We start from the raw sequence: 27,224 nt of genomic DNA, 5'->3' as shown, positions 1-27,224 counted from the left end.
TTGCAGTCTGACACACTTCCCTACTCCTTTTCTTTCAATTCACTCCCTTTAGCTAGTGAGAGAACTTAAAAGCAGATACTTAATTGCTGTTAGGTGTTCATGAAACTCTCAAAATTCTACAGAAAGCACTGAATTTCTGGCTTTTAAGTTATTTAGATTTTGTCCACAATATTTTATTGATTTAATTTATGTACAGTTTAACATAATATCACTAACGAAGACATATAGGCCACACTTTTCTTTTACTAGAATAAATTTGTGAGAAGCTGTACTGAATCACTTGCACTGAAACAGTGTAAAACCAAGAGAGAGTGCAAAATTAAATCCTCCAGCTTCAAAGATCTGCAGGGAACAAGAAGGGATGACTGTGATTATTATATACAGTCAAGATCCTGTTTCCATACAGAAGTCCATAGCAAACTAAAAAACACAGGAAGAGATATACAGAAAACACAATTAAATGAATAGGCTTTCAGCTAGAGTTTTTCTCATAAAGCATCTGTTAGACTTCAAGAAAAATGCAGCTGACCCACAGTGGTGGCTACTGGAATAGACAGCTTAAAATGCCTAATTAGGTCACTATGCAAGAAATATCATCATCTCACATCAGTCTAAAATGTTGGGGAAACATCCTTTTTAAGTAAAGGGAAGTATTTTGGGATATAAAAAAAACACAGTACGTATTGGTTAATGAGGAACAGACAAAGAAAAGTGCCAGATTCTGTAAAGCCCTGGTACTTCTGATGATGACTAAAATTTATGACTGCTTCCTTCTCTGGCAGACAGGAGTACAATTAGAATTCTCAAAACAACAGCCCCTTTGTGTTGGCATGCTGTGTTATGTTTATGCTGCTACAGATAGACTAGAAGATAGAAAATAAACGCTACACCACCCTTTTTAACCCAAGATAATAGCTGACTTTTTTTTTTCATGTGGGTTGGACATGGTTTTTTCACATAGCTTATTCTTAACTGAAGTCATTTAGGTAATTAGCATTGCATGCAAGGAATTAACCATTTAAGTAGCTTATTACACATAGAAGCCTCTATTTGAAAAAAGTCACACAAAACAAGAACAAATGGGCTATTATGAGTCACTTAATTTTCTTTGCTGTCCAAATAGTTTGAAATTCAAACAGCTTAAATTATTCCTTTATTTCAGTTTTGAAAAATTTGAATGTGCTTGGCTTGATGAACTGTTGAATGAAAAGCATGCGGAAGTACGCATGCCCCTTCTTTCATCCTTTACTTATATTCAGTGATATGGATCACTTGGAACTGACAGTGGTTAGAAGCATAGGGAAATAAAAACAGGTTTTTCTGATCTCCTTCACAAAGAAAGCACAATTACAATATTCTGAACATGAAATCTGAACTCAGATAAACACAGATGTTTTTTTCAGTAGCATACCCTGCAGGCATCTTTTCCCTCTAAGTTCTGGGAAAGGTACATGCAGGGGAAGCTTTGACAACTTCCCAAAGAGCAATAGTGTATCAAGATTTCTCCTACTCTGTGCTGTCATTTTGGCCTAGACATTTCTCCATCTCTTTCATTTCGTACTATTTGTGTGTCTTGCCCATTGGTTCCACTGATCACAGCTCTTACTACACAGCTAAGTAAAGTGGCCGGTTTCTTCCTCAGTTACAGTGATGATCCATAAGGACCTGTGTGAACCTTTTAGTACCACGCCTTTGAAGTCAGAGGAAATCACTAAGCAGCTTTACCAATTTCAGATGGCTTCAAGAACACGGTACACAACATCACACTTACCTCCAAATCAAACCACCATTCACAGCATCAGACTATTCTCTGTGGTAGTAGTAGTCTGTGGGCCATGCCCAAAGCAACTAGTACTTGAGTACATTTCTTGCTGCTTTCATTTAGTTCATTGAGTAAAGAGCCGTCACTGAAAATTCAGTAACCTGTACAACTATCTACAAAGCAATGAGGCTTATATGACAAAGGAGAATCCCTGAATGCTTAAGTTTAAAATTTTATGGATCTTCATTAAAAAAAAAAAAGTAAATTTATGCTAAAACCTATATAACATTATTACACGCCAGCAAAATTTTCTACTTTTAGCCCTAAAAGGATCGCAAGAGGAATGCTGTAGGAAAAAAAAAAATCAACATAGAGAAGAAACAAAACATGTAGCATAAAACAAAATGCTTCCTTATTTGATTAATTATACTCTTTGTAAAAAGAAATAAATTTGTGGTTCATATAAGCACTTGAACTGGTGATTTCTAAAATTTCTTGAAGTTGCTTCAGACACCAAACCTACTCAACACCTGCCCTAAGAGCCCCCCCCAAAAAAAGTCTGGGAATACACCTTTCCTTTCACTCCTCATCTTTCTAACCAAGCTTTGCCTTTAATTATTCTCTTGCATGTTTTGTCCATCTACATAAATGAATCCACTCTACTGTTGGCACTAGGAAAACAGTGAATAAAAAGTGTTTCATTCTCTGCTATTAACACATACTGTCTCATTACCAACTTAAAAATACATCCTTTTTTAAGAAGAATAAAAAACAAATGGGGAATTTCAATCGTTAATCATTGCCTTACAACTAACAGAGCTAAAATTCTACTGACATTGCACAACTGGAAATTATACTGTAAAACCAAAAATATTTAATTAAGCTTTAATTCTCCATAAACCCATGAAAACTTGATAATGAAATCCTTACAGTTTGCCTTACTGAGCTTCCAAAGACCAACATTTGACTAGAAAGTTATAAATCTCAAAAGGCTTATGAATAATGAGAATAAATTATCTGGATTTTGACATGCTCTTGTTCCGTCAAGACATAATGGTAAAATCAACACCAAATGAAAACATGACACAGCATCAAGTATTTAAATCAACAGAACCATTAAAAAAAATCCTTGACTTTGACAAATGCAGAAACTCAGATGCATGTTTAATATGCATATAATTTCCTTTCCTGAGCCCTGTTAAAACTAATGTTAAAGATCATATCTCAAAGGATGCAAACAACCCTAGCCACATGAAGCCAGAACTAGAGTTTTGTTTGGTTTAAGAACAAGAGCACAGCAACTTCATATTGATAGCAATGTGACACTGTTAACTACCTGATAAAAACGAGCCTAGGAAAATACAGGAGATGAGATACTAAGGAGTTTCTTTACCTAGCCATTCCTAGGCTGGAAAAGTTGGAAGGAACTATCAAAACATCAAGCCTGGAAAAGGGATGGGTACCCAGTGTGGTGTAAGCAGCCGAGAGGCACCGAGGAATTAGCTGAATCAAACATTCTTCACAGCGTTCCATAAGGCACCAGGGAGCAAAGACTCTATAAGGAATTACTGCCTGCAACCTGGCAGCAGAATCTTGGAAACGGCAGGGATATTCCACATGACCGCAGATTTCTTCATGCCATCTGAAAATAAAAAAAATTAAAAAAAAAAGAGAGAGAGAGAGAAAAAAATATAGTTTAATGTGATACCAGAAATGTCCACAACTGCGTATGCTAAGACAAGGATATTCTCTAAACATCAGAATGACAGTTCGCATAAAAACAACTCATTTGTATTCTCACACTGTTCACATGTGCAGCACTTCGTGAAAACAGTCATTAATACCTGTCTGAGTAGAACTGATATGGTTACTCATAACCAAAAAAACCCTAGTTAAACCTTGTTTTTATAATAGATATCCACCAAGAAACCAAGTGCTTAAAATGTACATCAACTAAATAACAATACAGAAATTCTTATTTATTCAGAGAATTCTTATTCAAATATGACTATGAAAATAAGGTTTTGTACATATTAACACAAATACATTAAGTGCAATTAGAATGAAATTCCAAGTGGGCTTTTTTTCTGTTGTTACTAAAATTTTCCAGGAACTTTTACTAACTTTTTTTTCCTTAAGTAAAAAACAACACTAGATCTCAATTCCAGCTTATCACCATAGAAGCTTAAAAATACCACATTAGGATCAAGCTTACTTTACATTACTTTTACAGGATATCCAGATCCGTAACTGGAAGAATTGAGGGGTAAATCAATTCCTTCCCAAACACTGAGTCATATACCTTCACAATAATTTACCTGCCCAAACAGACTCATATCTAAACAGATATAAGCTTCATGTTTTCACCTGCTAGCCTGTCTTTCTGTACAGCATAGAACCTCTCCTTAGTTTGAGCTCTCAACTTACAGAAGCTGGTTCTTCTCTGCCTGGACAGGCAAAGCACTTGTTATTGCACCTGACATCACTGAAAGCATTTATATTTGCAAGATCATGCTCCAGGTAAGTCCTGACAGAAAACAAAATGATAACACGTAGAAAAGGACTACAGTTTGCTGAAGTGACAACACTTCTGTTTACATAACTTTCTGTAAAAGAAGTGGACTTTAAGCTATTATACAAAAAAACTACACCCATCATTATACCATTTTTTTCCAAGGGTGGTCTAACCCAGTATATTTCTGCTGTAAAACAATGTCACTTTGTATTTAATTACCAGAGTTGAGGTAAGGCAAGAACATGAAAGCTTGCACCCTATCTCTTGTAAAAGCTCCCAAATCCTTAATGACCACAAGGAGATAGGAAACTGCCTCAACACTCTCTCTCCATTTAACATTTTCTTTGATACAGTGCCCTTATGGCAAACCCACTGGCACCTGGACGTAAGTGATATCCAGTACATATTTCAACAACTTATTTCAGAAATCCTTCCTTTTCCCGCTGCCCAACAGTTTATCTCCACTATCTTATCTGAGACACTATCTTATAAACATTTAGTTGTCTATCCATTTCACACCCTTTCTAGAAATGCCTACTACTGTGCACAGTGTTCGTTTGGTTACCTATTCCTAATGACTAAAGTAAGTAACAAGTGTTGGTTGTGCTAACTCCCAAATAAAGATTTACTGGGTATAACTGGAAAAGCAGATTTTTAAGAACATTGATTTTTATGTCCTAATTAACCGCAAAACAACATTGTATACTTAGTCTCTCCTTTTTGTCTATGCATAATAGGTACCACTCTTGCAAAGGATTTTTTGATATTTTTTTTTCCTTCTTGGTCAAGTTGTTTTTCTGAAACACATTAGTTCTTCCACTGTCACAAACTCAACTGCTATAGATACATCACAATACCTGTGCCAATTAATTTATCCAATCACCATCACACTTATTAAAAATTGCACTAATTTTTGCTACAAAAATATTCCTTTTTCAGTTTTTTTTAAAAAAATGGAAAACATATTCTATCAACTGTCAGAACAATTTTTTTCACCAAATCAATAAAAATTCCTATTACTGAACATGCTGTACATTAAAGAGTAATATATAGAGAGTATCACCGCATATTCCTGTAGAGACAGTCATATTATAACATACAAATAGTAGATGAATAAACACAAAACAATTTTATTAAGCCTATAAACTAGTTTCAAGCTTGAATAGGCATGTCTTACTGATCTTATGTAAAATATTGAAATTCAAGACTTATTAGTATTTTTTTAAACCAAAATCAGCAAAGCTGCAAGCCGTCAGAATCCTTTTGTTTTAAATTCCAACAAGAAATCCCTGTTAGGTCCTCAAGTTCCAAAGTCTCACTAGCTTTACCAAACTGGTAAGGACTTCCACTGTCTAAATATTAACATGGTATTAGTGCAAAACAGCTATTTAAAAGGCAAGTATTGTTTCAGCTAAGTTTCTAATTGCATAACAGAAAAAATAGTTAAGGCCTGACTAACCTGATCCCCTCCTACAACAAAAGAACATTTTCTGTTGACATGGGAGAAGCAGTGTACATTGTTTGCATGGACTTCAGCAAAACATTCATCACAGTTTCCCACAGCCTTCTCCTGGACAAAGTAGCAAGATACAGACTGGATGGATGGTCTGCAAGATGGATAGGAAACTGACTCACACGCCACACTCAGAGTGTGATCAGTGACTTTTACTCAGGCTGGCAGCCTGTCACAGGTCCCGCAGGGACTGATACTGAGCCCCACACTGTGCAACATACTCACAAATGTCCTGGATGATGGGATTGAAAGCACCCTCACTGGCTCTGCCGACAACACCAAATTGGGTGGTGAGGTGGGACAGCAAGAACAGCGTGAAGTTCAACAAAGTGCGAAGTCCTGTGCCTAGGATGACATAACCAAAGAGCCCAGCACAGGCTAGGACCTGTGTGTCTGAGCAGCAGTCTTGCTGAAAGGGACCCAGGGCTCCTGGTTCCAAGCTGAACATGAGTCATCAGTGTGCTGCTGCAGCAACAAAGGCAAAGCGGAGGCTGTGCTGCATTCACAGGGGCATTACTAGCAGAGACAGACATAGGATTACCCCACTCTATTCAGTGCTTGTCAGGCTTCACCTGGAGTATCGTGTCCACTTCTGGTCCCCGCAAATCAACAAAGACAGACAGACTGGAGAGGGTCCAAAGGCGGCCCACAAAAACAAACAAAGGGCTGGAGAACCTGTCCAGTGAGAAAAGACCGAAGGAGCTAGGTCTTTTCTCAGAAGAAAAGAGGAGGAAAGGCTCAGGGGGACCTCATCACAGTATTCCAGTACTTAAAGGGCATCTATAAGGGGCACAGAGTTGCTCTCTTCAAAAGGAGGCATATATGGCTGCTAGACAGCTTCATCTATGCTCCCTCTCCCACAGAAGATTGGACCAGATGATCTTTCAAGGTCCTTTCCAGCCTGGGCTGTTCTGTGATTCTGTGATTCTATGAATTTGAAAAGCTGAAAGTAATATCTGAGAAAATCCAGTGCCATGTCTGAGACTTCTGCTAACTATGGGTGAATACATGTGGAAACAAGTGGTATTTCTACAGAGATGTAATTTTTAGCTTCACATCTCACATGCAGGCCTATACACAGTATTGTTCAGTTCATCTATCACTCTATAATCATTTAAACTCAATAAGCAGGTTTGACTAGATTGGAAGGAGGAATAGATCTATCCAAAATAATTACATTGCTATTGGTTTGGTGAGACAGCTAAGTAGCCACTGCACACGCTAGACAACAGGGTATTTTTTTAATTGAAAAGAATCATTGGTCCAACTTTATTTTATGGGACCACTGCAACAGGTCTTCCATCTAGCCAGTCAGTACACATCGCCCCAGGCAAACCACTGTACAGGCCAGCTCTAACTCTGGGATGGGACTGGACAGGAATCCATCAGGTATCCAGAATGGACCAAGTCTGGTAACATGAAAGATCTTACAGCCAGGCATTGCAAGAAACAAGGGAGGACCTGGTATTGCTGCAGTAGAGCATCAAGAGACACAAAATGTAGGATGCAAATCCAGAGGATACTGGGATTTATTAACCCTGTTGCTCACTAAGCAGCTTGTTTTCACGTAAAAAGAACCACACCCTTATCCATGAAATAATGCCTTTGGAATCATTTCCCTGTCAAGATTTTTCTGTTCAGATTGTAAAGTTCTTTTTTGATTCATGTACTAATATGACTCATTATCACATTCCACAGAATAAATGAAAACGCTATCCATATATCTCATTTTTCAACAATATTCTAAATACCAACCTGAAATCAGCTTGTGAAGATGGCAAGGAAAACTCAATGTTTGACTGGATAGCAGCTGTGAAGGACTGCTGTTTAACCTCCTGCCAACATCCCACGGCAATAGTGAAGGTGGATGCTGGCATTGGCATAGTCACATAGTAGTACCAGCTCAAGATACCTGTAAATAAAAGGAACATTCGTACAGACTGAGTCACAGCACACATTCAGTACTTGACATTTTTATGTACTTGAGATTTTGGGCCAAACCTCCTAAGCTTACTTCCTGCTTCTTGTTGAAGTATGAAAAATAATTTTACAGAGATGCATAAGAGCAGTCATATGTAACCACTATGGATGTAGTACTGTTTACTTACACCTGAGACTTTCCTCTGTCTGCTGATGTCTTTATCTATAAATAAATCATCTGTAAGCGGGATGTTATTCATGCAGCTTAACATGACTGTACTGTTACTGCCCAAAAATTGCATCAGATGTAAAATCTAGTAGCACCTTTAGATACACACTCACAAAAAAAATATCAAAATTTAACTCTTTCAACCCTGGATCGACCACCTCATGGTTTTGTTTTGACTGTATAATCTCATACAGAACAAAATCTTTTCTTTGTGTTCTGGACAGTACCAAACTGATAGGCAAGTTCTAACAAACAACACTAGTGCTTGTGAATTGGACCAGCCAATCTGAGATATATGATGTGCCAACCAGGCAGAGAAAAATCAAAGCTTAGAATCACATGGGTTATTGCCTAAATCAATGATTTGGTCATGATAATCCAGAAGCTGCCTAAACAAGATTAGGGAGTCAACAGAACATAAAAAGGTGATAAATCTTATCATTATAGGAACACAGTGCTGGAAGACAAGGAGTACAGTATAGGATGGCTATAACTATGAAACATTTGGCAAACTGGAGGATGTTTTAGGACAGCATACCCATCATTAATCTAAATGTTGCTTAGCTTTTCCGTCTGTCCCTTTAAAAAAGGTATAGCTTAAGGGTCACGTTCAAGTACTGATTTATAGTCACAAGTACAGTTACTACATCATACTAATAGGTTAATTACTCTTGGAAAGAGCCTATCATGAGTTACAACCTGCTGAATCATGTGCAAATAGCTGTAGCTGTGGCAACTGTGGAAACATACAAACTTCAGTTATTTTAAGAGAACATTAATACTTGGGTTTTTGCAATAGTATTCTGACCAGACCTGTGGAACTCTATCAAAAGGGGGGAAAAAAATGAAGAAAAAAAGTCCAGTGGAGGCCACAAGGCACAGAGGAAAGGAAATAAGCAACTAGCAAAGCATCTCTGGGTTTCCTACCTTAATGATTACAGAAGGTCAAGCTGTCCAAAGGAAGGACTTTTTGCTTAGTCTCAATAAATTTTCTACTTACTACTAGTATAACAAACAATACTATTTGTGAAGTCTTGCAAGAGGTAGATAAAGCCTCTGCCTTTCACATGCACTAGCAACTACTTAGAGTCCCTCACCCCATTCGACTTTTGGCAACATTCACCACTACTAGCAAAAACCTTTTGTCTGTATTGTTAGGTGAATATATATTACTCCTGTAATTTTCCTGACCTCCTGTCAATACGTGAGCAAAAGCAACATAATTGCTCCAAACACAATAGGAAAAAGAATGATAGCTCTTTTGCGAAATCCCCCCCTCCACCCTTTTTTTTATCAACTTAGCAAAGCTACAAATGAGCCAAGGCAAGCAAATGCCACCTTGGAGAGAAAGAGGTCACCCAGGACAGCAACAGTTTATTATTCTGACATACCAAACTCCTGATACAGAGAGTTGCATCAGTACATAAGCTGTGCTAGAAGCCCAGGCCTGCCCACACTGTAGGTAACAGCAGCTTTACCATTGACTTAAATGCGTACAAAAGAAGGCCCAGAAACAGTCTACAATACTGGACTCTGTGTAGCATCTGTTACATACAAAGCATTACAAAATGCTCCATGCAGCTATGTTAATGGTAAAACCTTCAGAGTTAAATAACAGCAGAGGAAGAGTGAAAATTTGAGGAATTGTAATGGAAACGGAAAACCAGTAATGTGTTTTTAACTGAGTTCTGAAACTTGCAGGGAAGTCAAAAGGCAGTGACAGAAAACTGTTCCAGGCAGCAGGAGGTGTAAAGAAGGCTCTCACAACAGTGCGGAGACTGAAACGAAAAGGTGCTGGCGTGTGCTATGCAGAGGCAGCAGAGAGGGTTACAGTGAGAAACAAATTTAGCAAGACAGGCTACAGCAAGCAAGACCATAGAGTTTTTTTAAAAAACAACTGTAATTTGAACAGAATGTCAAAATGACTGGGGAATCAGTTTAGTACTCCAGAGAGAACAGCATGTACTGCATTCAGAAGTTCACATGAATTAGCAACGAAGATATTCAGATCTGGAGCAAACCTGGCAAATGGGTGAAGGTACCAAAGACAGAGAAAGCTATGGGGTTTTGGTACGTGTTTTCAGATTTCTCTAAATTAGGATTTTCTGAAGAAAAGAAAAGCAACTAGCATACAGATCCTTGTCTTCTTTTCAAGCCCCTGGAATTCTGCAGGCATTACAGAAACCATGCAAACTGGATATTCACAGAAGATCCAAGACTTATACTGTCTTTACACACCTAATTGAGGCTCAATCCATTTCCTGCAGGGCTTTTAGACACCTTCTGCATTCATACTCTAGAACTGTGTAAGATAACTACGTATTTATACTACAGTTGTTTTGTCTTGAACAACTGAAATCACATGCACTGGCATGACAAATGAGCCCTCTCTACAGTGCATTCACTGACTGGTGGATGGTATTTATGTTGGCAATACTTCCCTACAGCAAGCACCCTGAACTAGCTGGAGAGTCTAACCACACTTATCTTCTGTCTTCTCGCTACAGGTAATAACTGTGCTTTTCTCCCGTAACTTCACTTCCGCTCTTTAACTTCCTTCAGATCAGTGGGCTTTGTTTTGTTTTCCTTCATCACCCCTCAGATCCACCCTAGGGAACAGTTTGGGATCACAAGCTCCAGCTCTGCTCCCCTGTTCTCCCCCCTTCCCCTGGCTGCCCTCTGCCTTCCCGTGGCTACCTTGGAGACAGCACCACCTCTAGGGTAAGAGAAAACCGTGCAGCTCAAACGGGGAGACGGCTTGCTTCATCAAAACCACCCAGCATTCTGTACCACAAAAACAGTTTCACACTAAGCAAGGGCACCTTGGGAAGGCTAAGATACTAGGATGGGGTTAGTCCGTGGGAAACATAGAGGAAGAGCACTCTAGTCCTTTTATTTGTAGTGCTTATACCCTGTCCTTACAACCAGACTGGATTAAGAGCAACTCGATTCCTACGGGTAACTATTTTAGGCAATTCTAGTACTTGCAAAACATTTTCTCTGCTTATAATTTTGAAAATAATTACTCAAAAAAAATCAGCTCTGCAAAGCAAATCTGCTATGTCGTAACCGCACAAACCATGCAACAACAATCACCTATTCTATCAGGTGTAACTGGAAAACTTCCTGTGCAAAATTTGGGAATAAATTTAACAAGGGTAGGAAATTATAATCTTTTTATAATTGTGCAAAAGAACAATTTAAAGGCCATTTATTTCCTCTACTTGAAATAATAGTGATGAGTAATGTAATTACTTCCTACAATTTTTAATGCATTCAGCTACCTTTGAAACCATTAAAATTGTTTGAATCCTGTGGAGTGCATTATAACTGAATAAACACCTGAGAGTCAGTATCTGTTAATGCCATATGCAAGAACATTAAGAGTATTTTCACTTATTAGTAAATTTTCCCTCAAACAGTTTGCACTAACACAAACATAAACACCACATAATACAGATGGTGGCCATGATCCACTAAAGCCCACAAAACTCAGCTACCTCTATGGGAAAAGAGAGAGAGTCCCACGCAGCATTTGATAGACAAATAACTAGTGCTAATACATAGAACTACGGCTAAATGAGTAGTTATGCCAAAATTACTGCTTGGCTGGAGCACTGGATTAAGAGCCCTCCAGCCTTCTGAAACTCTTTGTAACTGTAGAAATCTTTGATCTTATCTGAAAGCCAGAATTTCCCACACAGCACCCTCGCATGCATGCCAAGAGCATTAGTCCAACACTGCCTCACAGGCATGAGCCTGTGATGTGCTGTAGTTTCTGATACATGTTGGAGATCAATCAACACAAGTACTGGACTCTTCCGTTTTGCGTTGTGAAAAGTTAGAGGAGCACAAAGAAAAGCAGCTGTTGGTGGTGGTAACTACAGAGCAGTAGCAGTGGCTTCTCCAGCACCATTATTTGCTCTCAATAACAAAATACACCTTCTTGCTGAAATCAGAGATGGCAAAACAAGATCAAGGACTACATAATCATAGAGTAACTGCACAAAAAGCAAGCCAGTTGATTTCACATTTGATGGCTGAATATCTACTTATTGAATATTAATCAAAACAAATGTAAAGGTGTTTGTGACTAAATTTGCACTTTTATGTGTTACAATAATATGCTGAAGGAGAGTGCAACTGGTAAGTGCTGAAAAATAAACTCAATGGCTAAATGGATTACATTACACACACACAGTGCTCACTATAAAGCTTTCTCCCCCAGAGCATTGTCAATTGCATTTTTCTGATATTTTTTTCTTCTCTAAGTGCTCTGTACAGAATGCATCATATTTTAAAGCACTTTTAGGTCATACTTTAATACTTGAATTGTACTTGAGTAAGTGACATATCAATATTTCCAAACAAATGTGGCCTCACTTCATTTCAAATGACAGGATGAGCCATAGTTTTGTAGGTGGCAGAATGCAAAACCAGCATATACGGCAGGAAGCACACTATTACCAAAACCTGCAAATACAAGTGACAAATGAGGAATCTATACATGTGAGTACACCTAGTCTGGAAGTGCACTGGATCATGCATCTAGAGATGTACATCTGTGAAGCAGAAAGCAAAACTCTTTTTAAAAGCTTGAAGGTATGTATCATCCTTGCTTGCTGTTCTCTTATTGTCTGCCTTGCACTCTTACTATAAATATGACTTCTAAAGGAAAAAATATTCAGCTAACTTGTAATTCTATTCAGAATAAATTAATTCACAACTTGCCAAAATACTTATTCTTTCTGAGAAACCATTTTAAAATTATTTTTTGGTGTTTTGCCTGTTATGTACAGTTTTATAAACACGCAGCACAACGGCATACTGTATGTAAATGATTTGGCAAAGAAAAGGTATTTTAAGTTAAATCACCCTAAAAGACTTTTAGGTATGTTTTGTAAATGTAAAGACAAAATTTTACGTTGGATAGATTTCATACATCCTTCATAACCGCCTAACAATAAGAACTATGTGGGCCAGGTTATTATAACACTAACAGACCATTTTTAACTTTTTAACTCTTAAAAGTCCTATTAACTGAACTAATGAATTTATATTCCTAAATTCATTAAGAATTTATTCAAGGCTTCAGATTAGCACTTGAGCCTTGGATTTATTTGTTTTTTAAAACATTCCTTACAATATTGCTTCTTTCCTTCCTTTCCTTTCTGTTTTGTAAATACTTAGAATTCCACAAAGCTATCTAACGCTTCTTTGTCATTTCCAATTGTATATAAGCACCAAGATAACAAGGGTCTCATCCATGATTGAGTCTTTGAGAGCTACTGGAGCACAATGCCTACCTACTACCTTTAAAGAAACGCAGCAACCCTTCCACGATGACATCAAAATTACCATAATTTTATGTACTGCATAGATCTGTAACCAGAACCTTCCATGCTCTTGGAAATCCCATCTTGAAGAGAGGCAGAAGGAAAACTGTAAGGACAGAAGTGCAGTAGGTGCTCCTGCTGCTTCTCTTCAGTTAAGTTCAGCACAAAACTTTTCCCATTGTCACACCGTTCCTAAAGTAGCCAGCTTTAATGCTACATTTGGTTGTTCCCAGTTCAGTTTTCACTCAGCGCTTCATTAGCAGAGTGAAGCTAAAATGAGTCATTTCCTCCCTACTGGTCTTCCCATGAACGACTTCTTAAGAATATTTCTTGCTTTCACAGAGTTCTTAGGAAAGGAAATACACTGTGTTAGTTTTTGGAAAATTAAAAAAATAAACCAAACAACCCAAAACACCCAATCAAAGAAAGCTCTAAGCTGACACATGAATTACCAACATAAACTGACCCACTGCAACGACTACAAGGATTTAAACAAAAGCCCCTTCTGTTCCCCACAGGGTGACAAGTCTGACTTTGGGTGACTAAGCTCCAGTGCCATCACTGACAATATGGTACCCTGATACAATTCTCAGCACTCCATCAACAGGACTTTAAAAATGGTTTTCCCCACAACTAGTTTTTTTTTTATTTTATTTTATTCAAGTATAAAATTTTAATGGCTTTTTTAAACTAGAATGACAAAACATATGAGGAAGTAATTATTTCACAATATAGCCTTTTCAACTAGCTAATTGGTCTAACAGAGTATCAGTTTTAACTGACCTATGCCAATTCATACTGCCCAAATTTTATCCCAAGGTTTCTCTTTCTATAAAGTCACATAAGCATCCTTCTTCCTCTTAATATTTCAGACATAGCCACCACTGAGGCAGAAACAGGCAACAACTCGTTAGCAAGATTAAGCGTGGATTAAAGTAATTCAACAATGATGGCTGAGCTGGTTTCCTTGCCTGCAGTCAAGAGCATCATTGCTTTCTTGACACCAAGACAGTATTACAGTCCAAGTGAGGAGCTGAGCAGCTCACCATGTCAGTTTTCCATGTTTCAACTGAAGAGACAAGGCTTGAAACAGGCTTCACATATGGCCAGAAATAACCAGACAATTCCATGCAAAGAGATTAACTGATCCATTCTGAAATCAAGATGACTTCCATTCTTTTTTTTGCTGAAGAATAAAGCTGTCTTTCTAAAGGGGAACAGAAGGTTACTTTTTTTTTCTGGAAACACATAATTCTAACCTTTTCCTATATGCTACTTTTCATTAGAACTGCTTACACTAGAAAATACTGTCCCTGTTTGAACAGGCTATCTCTAAACTAATGGGCACAAGACATACTTTTTGTTATGTGTAAAACTGCCTTAAAAACAACTTCTCTGTGCAGACAGAAGTTTAGACAATAAATTATAACTCACACAGAAGAAAAACGCTTGCTTGCTTATTGTTGCACAAGCTGTGATCTACCAATGCCAAAAAACCACCGCCGAAGACCAGATTTTCAGGGCACTGACCTGATATTCTTCATCTATTCCATATATTTCAGGAAACAGATATGACACAATGACCAGTACTAATCATTGATGTGCTGAGGTACACTTGGACTGGAGAACTAAAACTGAAAGTTAATTATCCACCAAGGCCTGAAGCTGTCAAGAACCTGGTAAGGTACATTATCTATGAAATGTTCAACTTTAGAATGATGAAAAAAAAGCATATTTATGACAAGTAAAGTCTAGGTCTGGAGAAAGTAAAAGGAATAAAAACACAGAAAAAAGTAAGTAGAAGTAACATAGTGAAATGTAGATGCTTTGAATTGTTGGTAAGTTATCCTGAGGCCTTGAGCAGGTAACCTTTCCACAGGGTGACATGGAGACTACAGATTGACATGTAAGTGCTTTTAAGGTTAGGAACTTCATTCTTTCAAAAATCATATATTTACTAAGCTATATTTCTAATTATAAAATTATTACAAATAACTTTCTAGAGAAAATATATTTCACCTTCTCGAAGCTGGACTGGTTCTGCTGAGTTTTCACCGCTCATTAACACAACAAAGCCTGCAGCTGCTCGGACTGAGGCTTGCCATGTCGACAAGGCAACTGGCGGTTCCTGGCATGGGAAAAGGGCTCTGTTGTTTATCGGCGATCCCACCGTATAAACACATGGCCTAGATGGAAGGAAAAAGAGTTGAAGTTGAGAGTTAGAATAAGAATGACTGAATTAAGTTTTCTGTAACAAAATTCAAACGTACTGTTGTGCTGAGGGTTTGGGGTTTTTTAATGTCATCTATGTAGGTTTCAAACCTGTATGACCCGAACCAATCAACGTACAATCTAAGTCATCTAAAAGAGGATGAAGAAAAGATTAACACAATATTTTTTGCATAAACTAGGAAACTTTCTAGTTGCCACTCCTTCCCCTCTCATGCTTCTACATGAACCTTCCAGCTTCATACAGTAGCATTCAGATGAACCCATAAAGCCAAAGAAGGTTTCCAAATGTCTTCTGACCATGCCATTGCAGGACTCAGCAGCTTAGCCACAGCAGGCAAAGTAACAATGTTTTTCATTAACTCCTAGCAAGCTATTGCTGGTGCACAGATGTAATAATTCTTGTTTTACTTCTTTTATTGCATTTTGCAGTTTTATCTGAATTCCTAGTACTTGCAAGCACCACATCTTAGCTTAAAAAAATCTAACTTTGAGAAGTTATATACAAAACACACCAGTCAGCAGGTTTCTCCAGCTAGAGAAAAATCTTGAAAGTATCACTTCACTGAGTTAAAAAACCTATGAAGCCAATATTCTGGGAGCAGAACACATTATTTTGTGACTGCCCGAGTCTAAAAATATTCTGACCAGTATCCTTCATAACTTTGACCAGTATCCTTCATAACTTGAATTCAAAAATCATCAAAACACTGAGAAACAGGAGACAGGGTCATTAGGACAAAACCTACTTTGCAATGGCTAAGACCTGACCGTCTTGCTTACTCCCTCTCCAAACTGCTCCTCCATTCAAATTATTTCTTCCCTAAATCCAACTCGAAACAACACAGAGGTAAAGAATTTGGAGATATGAATAGCCACAGATGAAAAATATTCTGAAGCTATTTTTGTCCTGTTGACAAAAGTGCTATATTTATGCTGCTGGGTCCAGAGCTGTCCATGGCACAATCAAGTTACTGTGGCTTAACTAACGCAGCCCAGCTGATCTCTCAGTAAAACAGGGAGGGAAACTGTACTTCAGGTAGGCCTATTGTTAATGCACACAAACAGAAGAAAAAAAAAATCTGGCTTCACCTGTCGTTTAGCAGAGTAAATAGAGTAGAACACAGATATCTGCAGTGGTGAGAAAGTCAACCAGTTATCTTTTACCCAGTAAAACACAACACACAGCTAAATAAAAAATACCAGCAATCTCTATAAATCATTAATTAGCTTTAATTTCTTTGGAATTTATCTCCTAAAACTGAATCTGTAACCAACTCTGGTATACATAAAATAATTGGGTTTTCTCCCAGAAAAAGAAAGTGCATAGCAGTATGTTTACACAAAAACCTGAAGAGCTTGCTTTTTCACATCCCAGGAGGTTCTGCTTCCTCCTTGTAATGCTAGTCAAGAGATACTGGACATATTCTTTACGCTAAACCAGGGGTCCTCAAACTGTTTAACCAGGGGGCCGGCGCGCGGATGCAGCGGCAGGCAGCCATCTGCGGCTGCTTGGTTGCCCCCCCAACCCCCGGTGGAGGGGGGGCGGGGGGTCTGTAAATACCGGGGGCCGGATTGAGGACCCTGGGGGGCTGTACTCAGCCCACGGGCTGTAGTTTGAGGACCCCTGCCCTAAAACATGTGTGCTAGGAGGGCATGGGGAGGAAAGGATGGTCCCTTATTCATGAAAACATTAACAAAATACACAGAATTACAAAAAGTGATCCTAGTAGTTTATAGGAAAGAAAGGAAAGGTAGGGTTAATGACTACTGATATATATACTTTACCAAAGATTTACCATATGTTTGTGAAGGCTATATTGCTGTGTGCCATCGGTAAAACCCAGTCTTAAGAGAAATACAAGGGATTTTAATATCCTGAAGAAATTTTAGAGGAAAATGCCACAATGACTGAGAAAATGGGCTGGCAGAATGTTTCAATGCCGTGTCAAACACAATACAAATATAACATGGAACAGACACTACTGAGAATATTAAATGTCTCACTCTCAGAGAGCACTTTTTACTTAAAAACCATAAAGTGTTTTATAAATAATGTTAATATCATTTTGCAGATGGGCAAAATGAAATGCAGTGGACAGCTCTCCTTAGTGCTAAACTTCAAGCTGCACCTACAGACTTAGTTTCAAGCCTCCCTGTCCAAAAGCATTCCCGCTGGACTAGAAAGCCTCTCATTATGAGAAATAATACATATTACGTAACTTCTTTTCATAAAATATTTTCATGCCAAAATACATACACAGGCAGGTCACAAGTCTCTACAATTAAGGACCAATTAGAAAGGGAGTTAGAAAAGTGGAGAAAGACTGCTCAAGTACCTAATCTTTTCTTCAAAACTAAGCTTCCTTTCCACTCTTCACCTGTTTTAATACCATTTTTGTCTAGGTATACTTATAGCTGCATTATTTCAAACCAAAATGTATTCAAATTTGTCAGTATGCTAAAAAACCAGTAATGAATCATTTCCAAATTTATAACTTTTATGTAACTAGCAGAACAACAATTACATTAGAAACGAAAGGGGGGCCGAGGATAACGTCCATCCCTTATTGGATGTGCAGGGAACATGGCCACAAAGCACAAGGAAAAGGCTGAGGTACTTAATGCCTGCTTTGCCTCAGTCTTCAATAGCAAGGCCAGTACCCTCAGGTTACGCAGCCTCCTGAGCTGGAAGATGCGGACAAGGAGCAGAACACGGTCCCCACAGTCCACGAGGAAACGGCCAGTGACCTGCTGCAGCACCTGGACACGCACAAGTCTGTGGAGCTGGCTGGGATCCACCCGAGGGTACCGTGGGAGCTGGCGCAACAGCTCACCAACCTACTCTCCATCATTTATCAACACTCCGGGCTAACTGGAGAGGCCCCAGCTGACTGGAGATTAGCCAGCGTGACACCCACATACAAGAAGGGCAGGAAGGAGGATCCAGGGAACTACAAGCCTGTCAGCCTGACCTCAGTGCCAGGGAAGGTTGTGCAGGAGATCACCCTCAAAGCCATCATGTGGCATGTACAGGACAAGCAGGGGATCAGGCCCAGCCAGCATGGGTTTATGGAAGGCAGGTCCTGCCTGACTGACCTGATCTCCTTCTATGACAAGATGACCCATGTGGTGGGTGAGGGAAAGGCCGTGGATGCTGCCCCCTAGACTTTAGTAAAGCCTTTGGCACCACCTCCCACAGCATTCTGCTGGAGAAACTGGCTGCTCATGGCTTGGACGGGTGTACTCCACGCTGTCTAAAAATCTGGCTGATGGCTGGGTGCAAAGAGTGCTGGTGAGTGGAGCTACATCCAGCTGGCAGCTGGTCACAAGCGGTGTTCCCCAGGGCTCAGTACCGGGGCCAGTTCTGTTTAATATCTTTAGTGACAAGCTGGACAAGGGGATTGAGAGCAAACCTCAGCCAGCACACAGACAACACCAAGTTGGGGGGGAGTGTTGACCTGCTGGAGGGCAGGCAGGCTCTGCAGAGGGAGCTGGACAGACTGGACTGATGGGCCAAGGCCAGTTGTATGAGGTTCAACAACGCTCAGTGCCAGGTCCTGCCCTTGTGTCACAGCAGCCCCACACAGCGCTACAGGCTGGGGCAGAGCGGCTGGAAAGGGCCTGGTGGGAAAGGGCCTGGGGGTGCTGGTCCACAGCCGGCTGAGCGTGAGCCAGCAGTGTGCCCAGGTGGCCAAGGCGGCCAGCAGCACCCTGGCTGGTACCAGACACAGTGTGGCCAGCAGGACCAGGGCAGCGATGGTCCCCCTGTCCTGGGCACTGGTGAGGCCGCACCTCGAACGCTGTGTTCAGGTTTGGGCCCCTCGCTGCAAGAGGGACGCTGAGGTGCTGCAACGTGGCCAGAGACCAGCAATGAAGCTGTGAAGGGTCTAGAGAAGACATCCTGTGAGAAGCTGAGGGACCTCAGCCTGTTTAATTTCAAGAGGAGTCTCAGGAGGACCTACTGCTCTCTATAGCTACCAGAAAGGAGGCTGAAGGCAGGAGGGTGTAGGTCCCTTCTCCCAAATAACAAGTGACAGGACAAGAAGAAACATCCATAAGTTATGCCAGAGGAAGTTCAGATTGGATATTAGGAAACGTTTCTTCACTGAAATGGTGGTGATGCATTGGAACAGGCTGCTCAGGGAGTGGTGGAGTCACCACCCCTAGACATGTTTGAAAAACACAAAAATATGATGCTTAAGGACATGGTTTAGTGACTTGGACTTGGCAGTCCTGGGTTAATGGTTCGACTTGATCTTCAACCTAAATAATTCTATGATTCTGCATCAGCTTTTAATTTGCTATTTGTACATCCGTAGGAAGATCATCTGGAGGCTTGACTGACAGCATGCCATGAACATTGAACAGTCTCCTGTTCTGCTGTAGGGAAAAGCGTTTATAAGGTGAACCCATGAGTTTTGATTCATCATTTCTTCTTTCACTGGAATTTAAATCTGTTTTCTTCTCACCCTGAAATATACCTCCACAGATTTCTTTGCTTCTCATGACAAATCATATTTTACTTTTCTCATTTTTTATACTTCATTTACAGTAATAGTTTCTTCTTACAGCGTTGCTAATAATGCAGTGTTATTTTAGGACACCCACTGCAGCTGACAGTTTCCTTTTTTCTGGGTCAGACAGCAAAATTCCAGTATGTAAGAGGACCAGAAACTCAATTCTTACCCTGAACTGGTTGACATTTTTTCACCTCAGCCGGAAAAAGAACTAGTAAATAACAAAGGTACATTAAAGAATAGCAGTGAAAAATAATTAGGTTTAGACTGCTTGTGTCAATAGATACAAAATTTGCCTTTTTTCTGATTTATCCCTACCATGGCTAGCAAGAAATTTGACAGTTCCTTTTTCCTGTCTATCCCCTCCATCTCTCTTCTTTCACTTCCAGTGTCTTATAAAGTTCAAATCATCTACTTATGTTGTTCATGCCAGCCACAACCTTTGCCACCATAGGTTGGAAAAGATACAGAAACTGAACACAGCAAAAGTAAGATAAGCAGGGAACTCAGACTATTTACCTAATTACTTGTTAAACTAGAAAAACAAGCATTCACAAGATGCAAAATATATCTATGGTAACTCCCAGTGATGAACAACCCAGGCTACTGGAGAAATGAAGCACTAGTTGTAGTATTGTCTGCTTTTGCTCCAAGAGGAGATTCTGGGCTGTCTGTTGTTCAATAACCTCCCAGAGCCAAGGATTCTGAGGAAAATTTGATTCATGCAATCCTAACTCATCAGTGTTCCATATATTTTTATAACAAAACCAGTTCAAACCAGCCTTTAGCAGATCTCCCTCTCCCATATAAGCATAAAATATAATAACATAATTCAACTACTACCTTAAAGCTAATAATAAATGTTCAATTGATACTCTGCTCTCCAAACAGGAATCTGCAGGTTTTCTTTGAGATACCTGCCATCAAACACCTGAATTACCTCTTAAGGCTCAGTCATGTCAACCTGCTTTGCCTGGTGCCTGTTTGAAGCTTTCTCAAGCAAAATGTCCAGCTCAGCAACTCTACCCCTTTCCTGTATTTGAAAAAATACACTCCCTATGTAAGGATGTACATCCTATGTAAGATGGTAACCTCCTGCAATTCCCTGTAAAATCACTGCTGTTTGTAGCTGTTTCTTACTCTAAATTACAGTGGCATTTCCATGACGCAGCAGGATTTCCTGGCATCTAAATCACAACAATTTTTTTGTTCTGCCTTATTGATTTACACATCTGCAAGGTGCCAGTGATTGTCATCAGATTCCAAGAGAGCAGGTACTCTTGTTTTAATATTTCTGTGATTAAAACATCGGCCAATAACTATCCACACCTTTTTCAAACCGTTGTCTGTTTTAAAAGTACTAAATATGATTATGAGAGGAGTGATTCCACCAGCTTCTCCAGTAATGTCTGTTACTCTGATGCCGGTTTTCCAACAGCTGGATAGCTACATTTATAAACTGATATTTCACTGTAATTTTTTTTGGACTTTAGCCCACTAATTTGTGGCCCACTCAGGTATTTCAATCCTGCTTCTTCTAGACATAGTACATGCACAAGCTCCTGTTCTAAAGTTTTATCTTTTGGTATAGTCATCACTGGGAAGCAAGGATAATAAGGTTAAGACATGGCATACCTTTTTCATCCAAAGTAAATCAATTTCGTATTTATTGTGCTCCCACTTTGCCTCTAACAATAATGATTTTTTTACTTGCTTTGACCAGTATTCTTGGCAAATGCAATATACTTAACAGCTTCTTCCATGTTGTTATGAGAAAGTTTTCTAAATTTGAAGTCACACAACCGCCAATCACTTAGGTATTCCATTCCCTGTACATCTTTTATTACTTCCTTAGGAAGTACCACCTGACTGCATTTAAACAAGATGTAATTTCATTACCATAGCTCCTGTTTGCATGGTAATTGGATTGGAAATAACTAATTTATCATCACAGAAAACTGGAGATTCCCTAATTGTTCTATTCCCACAGCAGTAAACAAAAAAAAAAAACCAAACCAAAAAACAATCCCTTGTAAGACTCTGTCTTTAAACAGAGGACAGTTTTCCTATGGGTATGAACTGTGATACAGCTGGACTTTCTCAACTCTATTCTGAAATCAGAGATTACTTTGGTTTCTTGGCCGGCCAGTTCACAAACACAAGTGCTTGTTTGACTCAGTATTCCCCTTATCACTGGCTCTTTATAATCTTTCGTGTTTTCACTTCCCTTTTAGATTTGAAAATTAAAACACTACAACTTTAATTTTTTATATGGATAATGGTACTTCCATAATACTGTTTCATTCTCAGCCTCCTCTGATCTAGTATGGTCCTCTTGTTGGCACAGTTTAGGAAAGCAACTTGCCTTTTGTATTACTTCTTCCTGAAGAGTACCATCAGCCTTGCCCCTTGTACTCCAGTATACAGTGCTTCTATGATTACCCACCACTTCCCTCTTCTGTCCTGTGGCACAGGCATCCACTTACTTCACCTATATATATCATTTGTGCTTTCTGGCAAAAAAGCTTGCTATAACTCTGAAAAAGTATTAAGTTCACTAAAAAAGCCTCATATCTCATGGTCTACCTTTTTAGGTAGGACAATTAATCCAGAGGAGCTGTTTTAGATTTTTTAGAAATGTTTGTTCATTGCCATCCACATTTCCAGAAATACCAAATCAGTTCATTTTCTCATTTGCTATTCTAGGTCTGCCTACCTTCTTTTTTGTTGTGGTTTGTATATTTTTATTTTACTTCTCCATTTTATTCCTGATACCACTTGTTCTTCTTCAGAAATCATTGCATCAGATAGGAGTAATTCAGGAAACTTCAGACTGCTTCACTAATTACACAAACATAAATATTCATCACTGGGAACAAAATTACACAAAACAACAGAAGGGAATTCCCCACAGCTGATGGTAGCCACTTAGGATTTAGTCTGTGACTCGCTTGGATTCTGGAGCATCTTACTCACTCAATCCTTGCCCACGAAGACAAACAAGCTCTTTACTCACTTCCTGCATTTCCAGCATCCAAGGGCACAGAATGCTGCAAGCCCATGCCACTGAAAAATAAACATCTATTTTCATGACACATTTTCTAATTTGCAGTTTGAAACTGTGACAATCTGACTCATTTTTCCAATTTCTACCCTGGAAAATTTTGCTTTGAAAATACCAAATATATTACAAAAATTCAATGGATGCCTCAGACTCCATAAAGCCTACAGGTAGATGGCTATACTGGCACAAACCTGTATTATCAGTATTAACAGGTAACTGCCTCACAAAGTAACCTCAGTAGCATATTCCAATTGCTTCTTATAAGGCATTCCCTTCTCCCCTCTTTATTTTCAGTCAGATTAGCCCCCTAACACGTCTTACCACCCAGCTGCATGCACACCTATGTCATCATACCAGTGGTGGAGGGAACCAGCTATCCAGGTTTGCAGAGATCAAAAGTGCTTCTTTCAGCAAGTGTATTTTGGTAGGCTTCTACCTCATTTCTTCTTAGCTCTCCCTTCTTCCCTCTTTTTGTTAATACAAAATAGCTCTGTGGTTGACTCTATATCGTTAATACACTTTGGAGACAGAAAATACAAACACAAAGCATTACGCTTTCAGGGTAACTGGAAGACTTTAGACTGAGTAGGGAGAAATTGTGTGATTCAGTCTAGGAGTCAGTACAATTACGCTCTTTGCAAATGACTTGTAGCAAATGCCCAGACAGTATCCACTGCAAATTGCTAACTCACCATAGCCGTCAAATCCTTCACTCTTAAGTACCAATCACTAAAGGACACAAAGAACAAGTCTGCAACATTTAGATGGTTATTTGACCTCTGTAGGACATGAAAGATAATAGACTTCAACAATTTAAGTCAAAACTTTAGGACTTTGGTTTGGAAAGGAATCCTTCCACAAGCAAAATGGTGACATTTTGCTTCTCCAGCAATCTCTGGATAAAACAACTCCATAATTCTTGCAAACTGTTCTGAATCTTAAGGAAATTACATATACTTAAAATGTATTAAATTAAATTCCTTGATTTTTAGTAAATGTCATTGTTGAGACTGACACTAGAAAACATGGTGCTTACAACTACAAAAAACACTTTAGGTTGTATTTCCACATACAGAAAGTTCATAACCATGGACTTCTATGTGTAATTCTATGTGTAGAATACTATATGTATTTCTCCTGGAAGTTAGACATCACTACTAAAGAATTCACTTCCAACTTCAAGCTTTAACTAAATATTCCACTACCCTGAATATTTATAAAAAATCTCAAGTTTAGAACATTTATGAAAATTTCAGTCTCTTTCAAAAGGGGATATCAACTATGAACTAAATGTTAAAATAGTAAAAAATGAAAAATGTCAATGTTGCTATCTGTACTTTAACATTTATTTAGTCCTTACTATATGCAACACACTACATAACACAGTCTGACTATACTGCCAAAGAAGAGTACCACTTTTGAAGAGCTTAACTTCAGAAGTAACCAAATTTATGAATAGCACTCATCACCAAAGCATCGAACAATTGCAACTACTCTCTTTGAACATGATCTGCATTTCAAAATGTATGTGTCTTAAAGAGAGGCAGGATTCAAACAACCAGTTTTTAAAAAGCTAAAACCTCTCTTTTTTATCTGCAGTCAAAAAATAGTGAGGAATTGTGCTAACCTCCCTGCCAGTGACATGCAGCCTGACACCGGCCCCTAACATCAGTCCACAGAACAGATCAAGATAGGTGTGGCAGAACTTTCCTACTAGTTCTTTGCTGTTTCAGCAGAATCAGTAACATCAAATTATTTAAACAGGAAACCAAAGCCTGTTTTATTGCTAGATTAGGTATCACCTCTTTGGATATTCTACTAATCACTGTTTGCCTCAGTTGCTTCAGCTGCACATTACAGAGATGCAAGATTATTTATAACAAATGACGAACCATGTAATTCAGTGATGTTTCTGATACAGTTGAACACTGCATCTGAAAGAAAGCATTTAATTACAGAACATAGACTAGCACTTCTCCCAAACTGAACATTGATGCTTGTTGTATCCACCTTTGTAACTTTCATAAAGGCAAAAACATTTCCTGAATTCTTTAAAAATACATTCATATTTTAATCTAATAATATTATAAAGATAACAAATTAGACAGGTACAGAATATTTTTTAAAACTAAGACATTCACATTGGTCAAATAAATATCAAGATATCATAATCATTTTTTTAAGGAGATCACATTTTCCAGTATTTCCTGCCTTGGAAAATTAGCACAAGATTAACTCTTTCTGCAGCATTTCCTCAAAACTGCTCATTTTTTAATATCATCTAAAAATACACTTTTTCCATAGCATTGCCATGAAAATCATACACTTGGTGTAACTCAGCCCATACCCTCCCCAGAATGTCCTTTTCTGTGTATCTGATCTCTAGGGCTCAACTTGAAAAAATAAATGCATGCACCTGACTGACTCATGTAGCTATTCATGTATATTAAGGTAAATAATGCACAGGTATCTTACTGGATTATAAACCAGTACTGAAAGGTTTCAGTGTTTTTTGTTCAGATTGTTCCAATGATTTTACCATTTTGTTCATATCAAAGATAACCTTTCATTCCTAATCCCACAATGAGGAAGTGAGTTTCATTCCAGTCACTCATCCATATCAACACAACCATTAACTAATTTATGACAGCACTAGAAGTGGCAATACGTAGGACAAAAAAAGGTGGAAGGACTCTCCAGATAGAGGTGAATTTACAAGGCTGTCTGCTAGGAATATCACCTCTTTAATTTTAACTCAAAACATGTTTAATCCTTTTCTTAAAGATAAAGAGATGGGATCCCAGGATATTTTAACAAATAAGGATTCTTAACAATGATCATGAGAAACATTTAATTTGAAATATGCTAGTAGCCATGCTGACTCAACACTGCTACATACTCCTAAGAGTTAGGCAAAACTGCTTAAATACCTTGACAGGCTGGCAAAAAAAGTTTCTCCTTCTCAGTAATGAAAGATGCTTTATGCACATTATTCCTTCCACAAAGTGGTTATTATAGTGTCTAAAATGAGTTTGCATTTTAAATCATTGTATAATACTTAATAAGAATACTTCAAACAAAAGTATAATTTTGTTAAAATTGCAGCATTACCTTCTTAGTTTGAAACCCCAGTGCTGTACTGTGCTAGTAAATAATTCAGATCTTTGAAACAGAACTGCTCTTCGTTCATGATAAATATATTACAAACATTATAATCACAACTTTTTTTTTATTTTAATAATGATGTTATTTATCACTGTTAAAAGTTACCTGCCAATTGTAAGAGCTGATATATTCCTTTTAAGTATAACTTCTGGAGAGACAAAAAAAGTGTGTGTATGTGTGTGTGTGTGAGCGTGTGCATGTACCCACATACACTCACTCACTTATGCCTCTATTTTGCTCTTCTTTTTTTTTCTATTTTAATAATGATGTTATTTATCACTGTTAAAAGTTACGTGCCAATTTTAAGAGCTGACATATTCCTTGTAAGTATAACTTCTGGAGAGACAAAAAAAAAAAGTGTGTGTGTATATGTGTGTGTGTGTGTGTGTGCGCATGTGCATGTACCCACAGACACTTGCTCATATATTCCTCTATTTTGCCCCCTTTTTAGGCATAAAGGCCCCAGAAAGCATGTTATTACAAAAAACATGTTCTAAGGCTACAGAAAAACCTTGCCTCTTGACCATTAATGTATTTTCTAGAATGAAAAGCCCAAATAGAGCAATGGTGAAATCATATGTGTTCAGTTCCTCTACTGAAAACAGAAGTGTGCCCTGCTGTGCTAACATCAGGTTTGCATATTTCAACTTGCCTAAACTCATCCCTCAAAGCTTTAAGGGATTTCTCTGTATGTTATAATACATCTTTGTTTAGAACAAATAAAATGCAAGTCTTTACAAAATACTGCATAGGTTCAAGTTTGAAACATTGTACCAATGTTAAATAACAGGAAACAGAAGGGGCCACACAATGCTTGTACCTTGTTAGTCACTTCACTTTTCTTTCGGGTTAGAACCACAGATTAGAGACTCCTCTGGGAAAGGATTTGACATCTGCCTAAAAAAGCACCACATGCATTACTTGGAACAATTTAAAGAATTTCCCTTTATATGTATAACATAACAGTACTT

The 27,224-nt window shown here is 38.5% G+C and overlaps 1 protein-coding gene across 8 annotated transcripts in view; it reads right to left on the bottom strand.

Moving 5' to 3' along the window:
• Positions 1 to 27,224, bottom strand: part of AOPEP (aminopeptidase O (putative)) — a 205,471-nt gene that overhangs the window by 161,420 nt on the left and 16,827 nt on the right. For all 8 annotated transcript variants that reach the window (XM_055698794.1, XM_055698798.1, XM_055698799.1 and 5 more), the window contains 3 exons: positions 15,295 to 15,461; positions 7,546 to 7,702; positions 3,156 to 3,404 (listed from right to left, as the gene is read on the bottom strand). In XM_055698794.1, coding sequence (XP_055554769.1) covers positions 3,156 to 3,404; positions 7,546 to 7,702; positions 15,295 to 15,461 — 573 coding nt within the window. The remainder of the gene's footprint in view (positions 1 to 3,155; positions 3,405 to 7,545; positions 7,703 to 15,294; positions 15,462 to 27,224) is intronic.

The sequence above is a fragment of the Falco cherrug genome, chromosome Z (genome assembly GCF_023634085.1).
Source record: "Falco cherrug isolate bFalChe1 chromosome Z, bFalChe1.pri, whole genome shotgun sequence".
Lineage (NCBI taxonomy): Eukaryota > Metazoa > Chordata > Aves > Falconiformes > Falconidae > Falco > Falco cherrug.
Note: the sequence above shows the minus strand (reverse complement) of the source record. Positions and strands in the feature narration are given on the sequence as shown.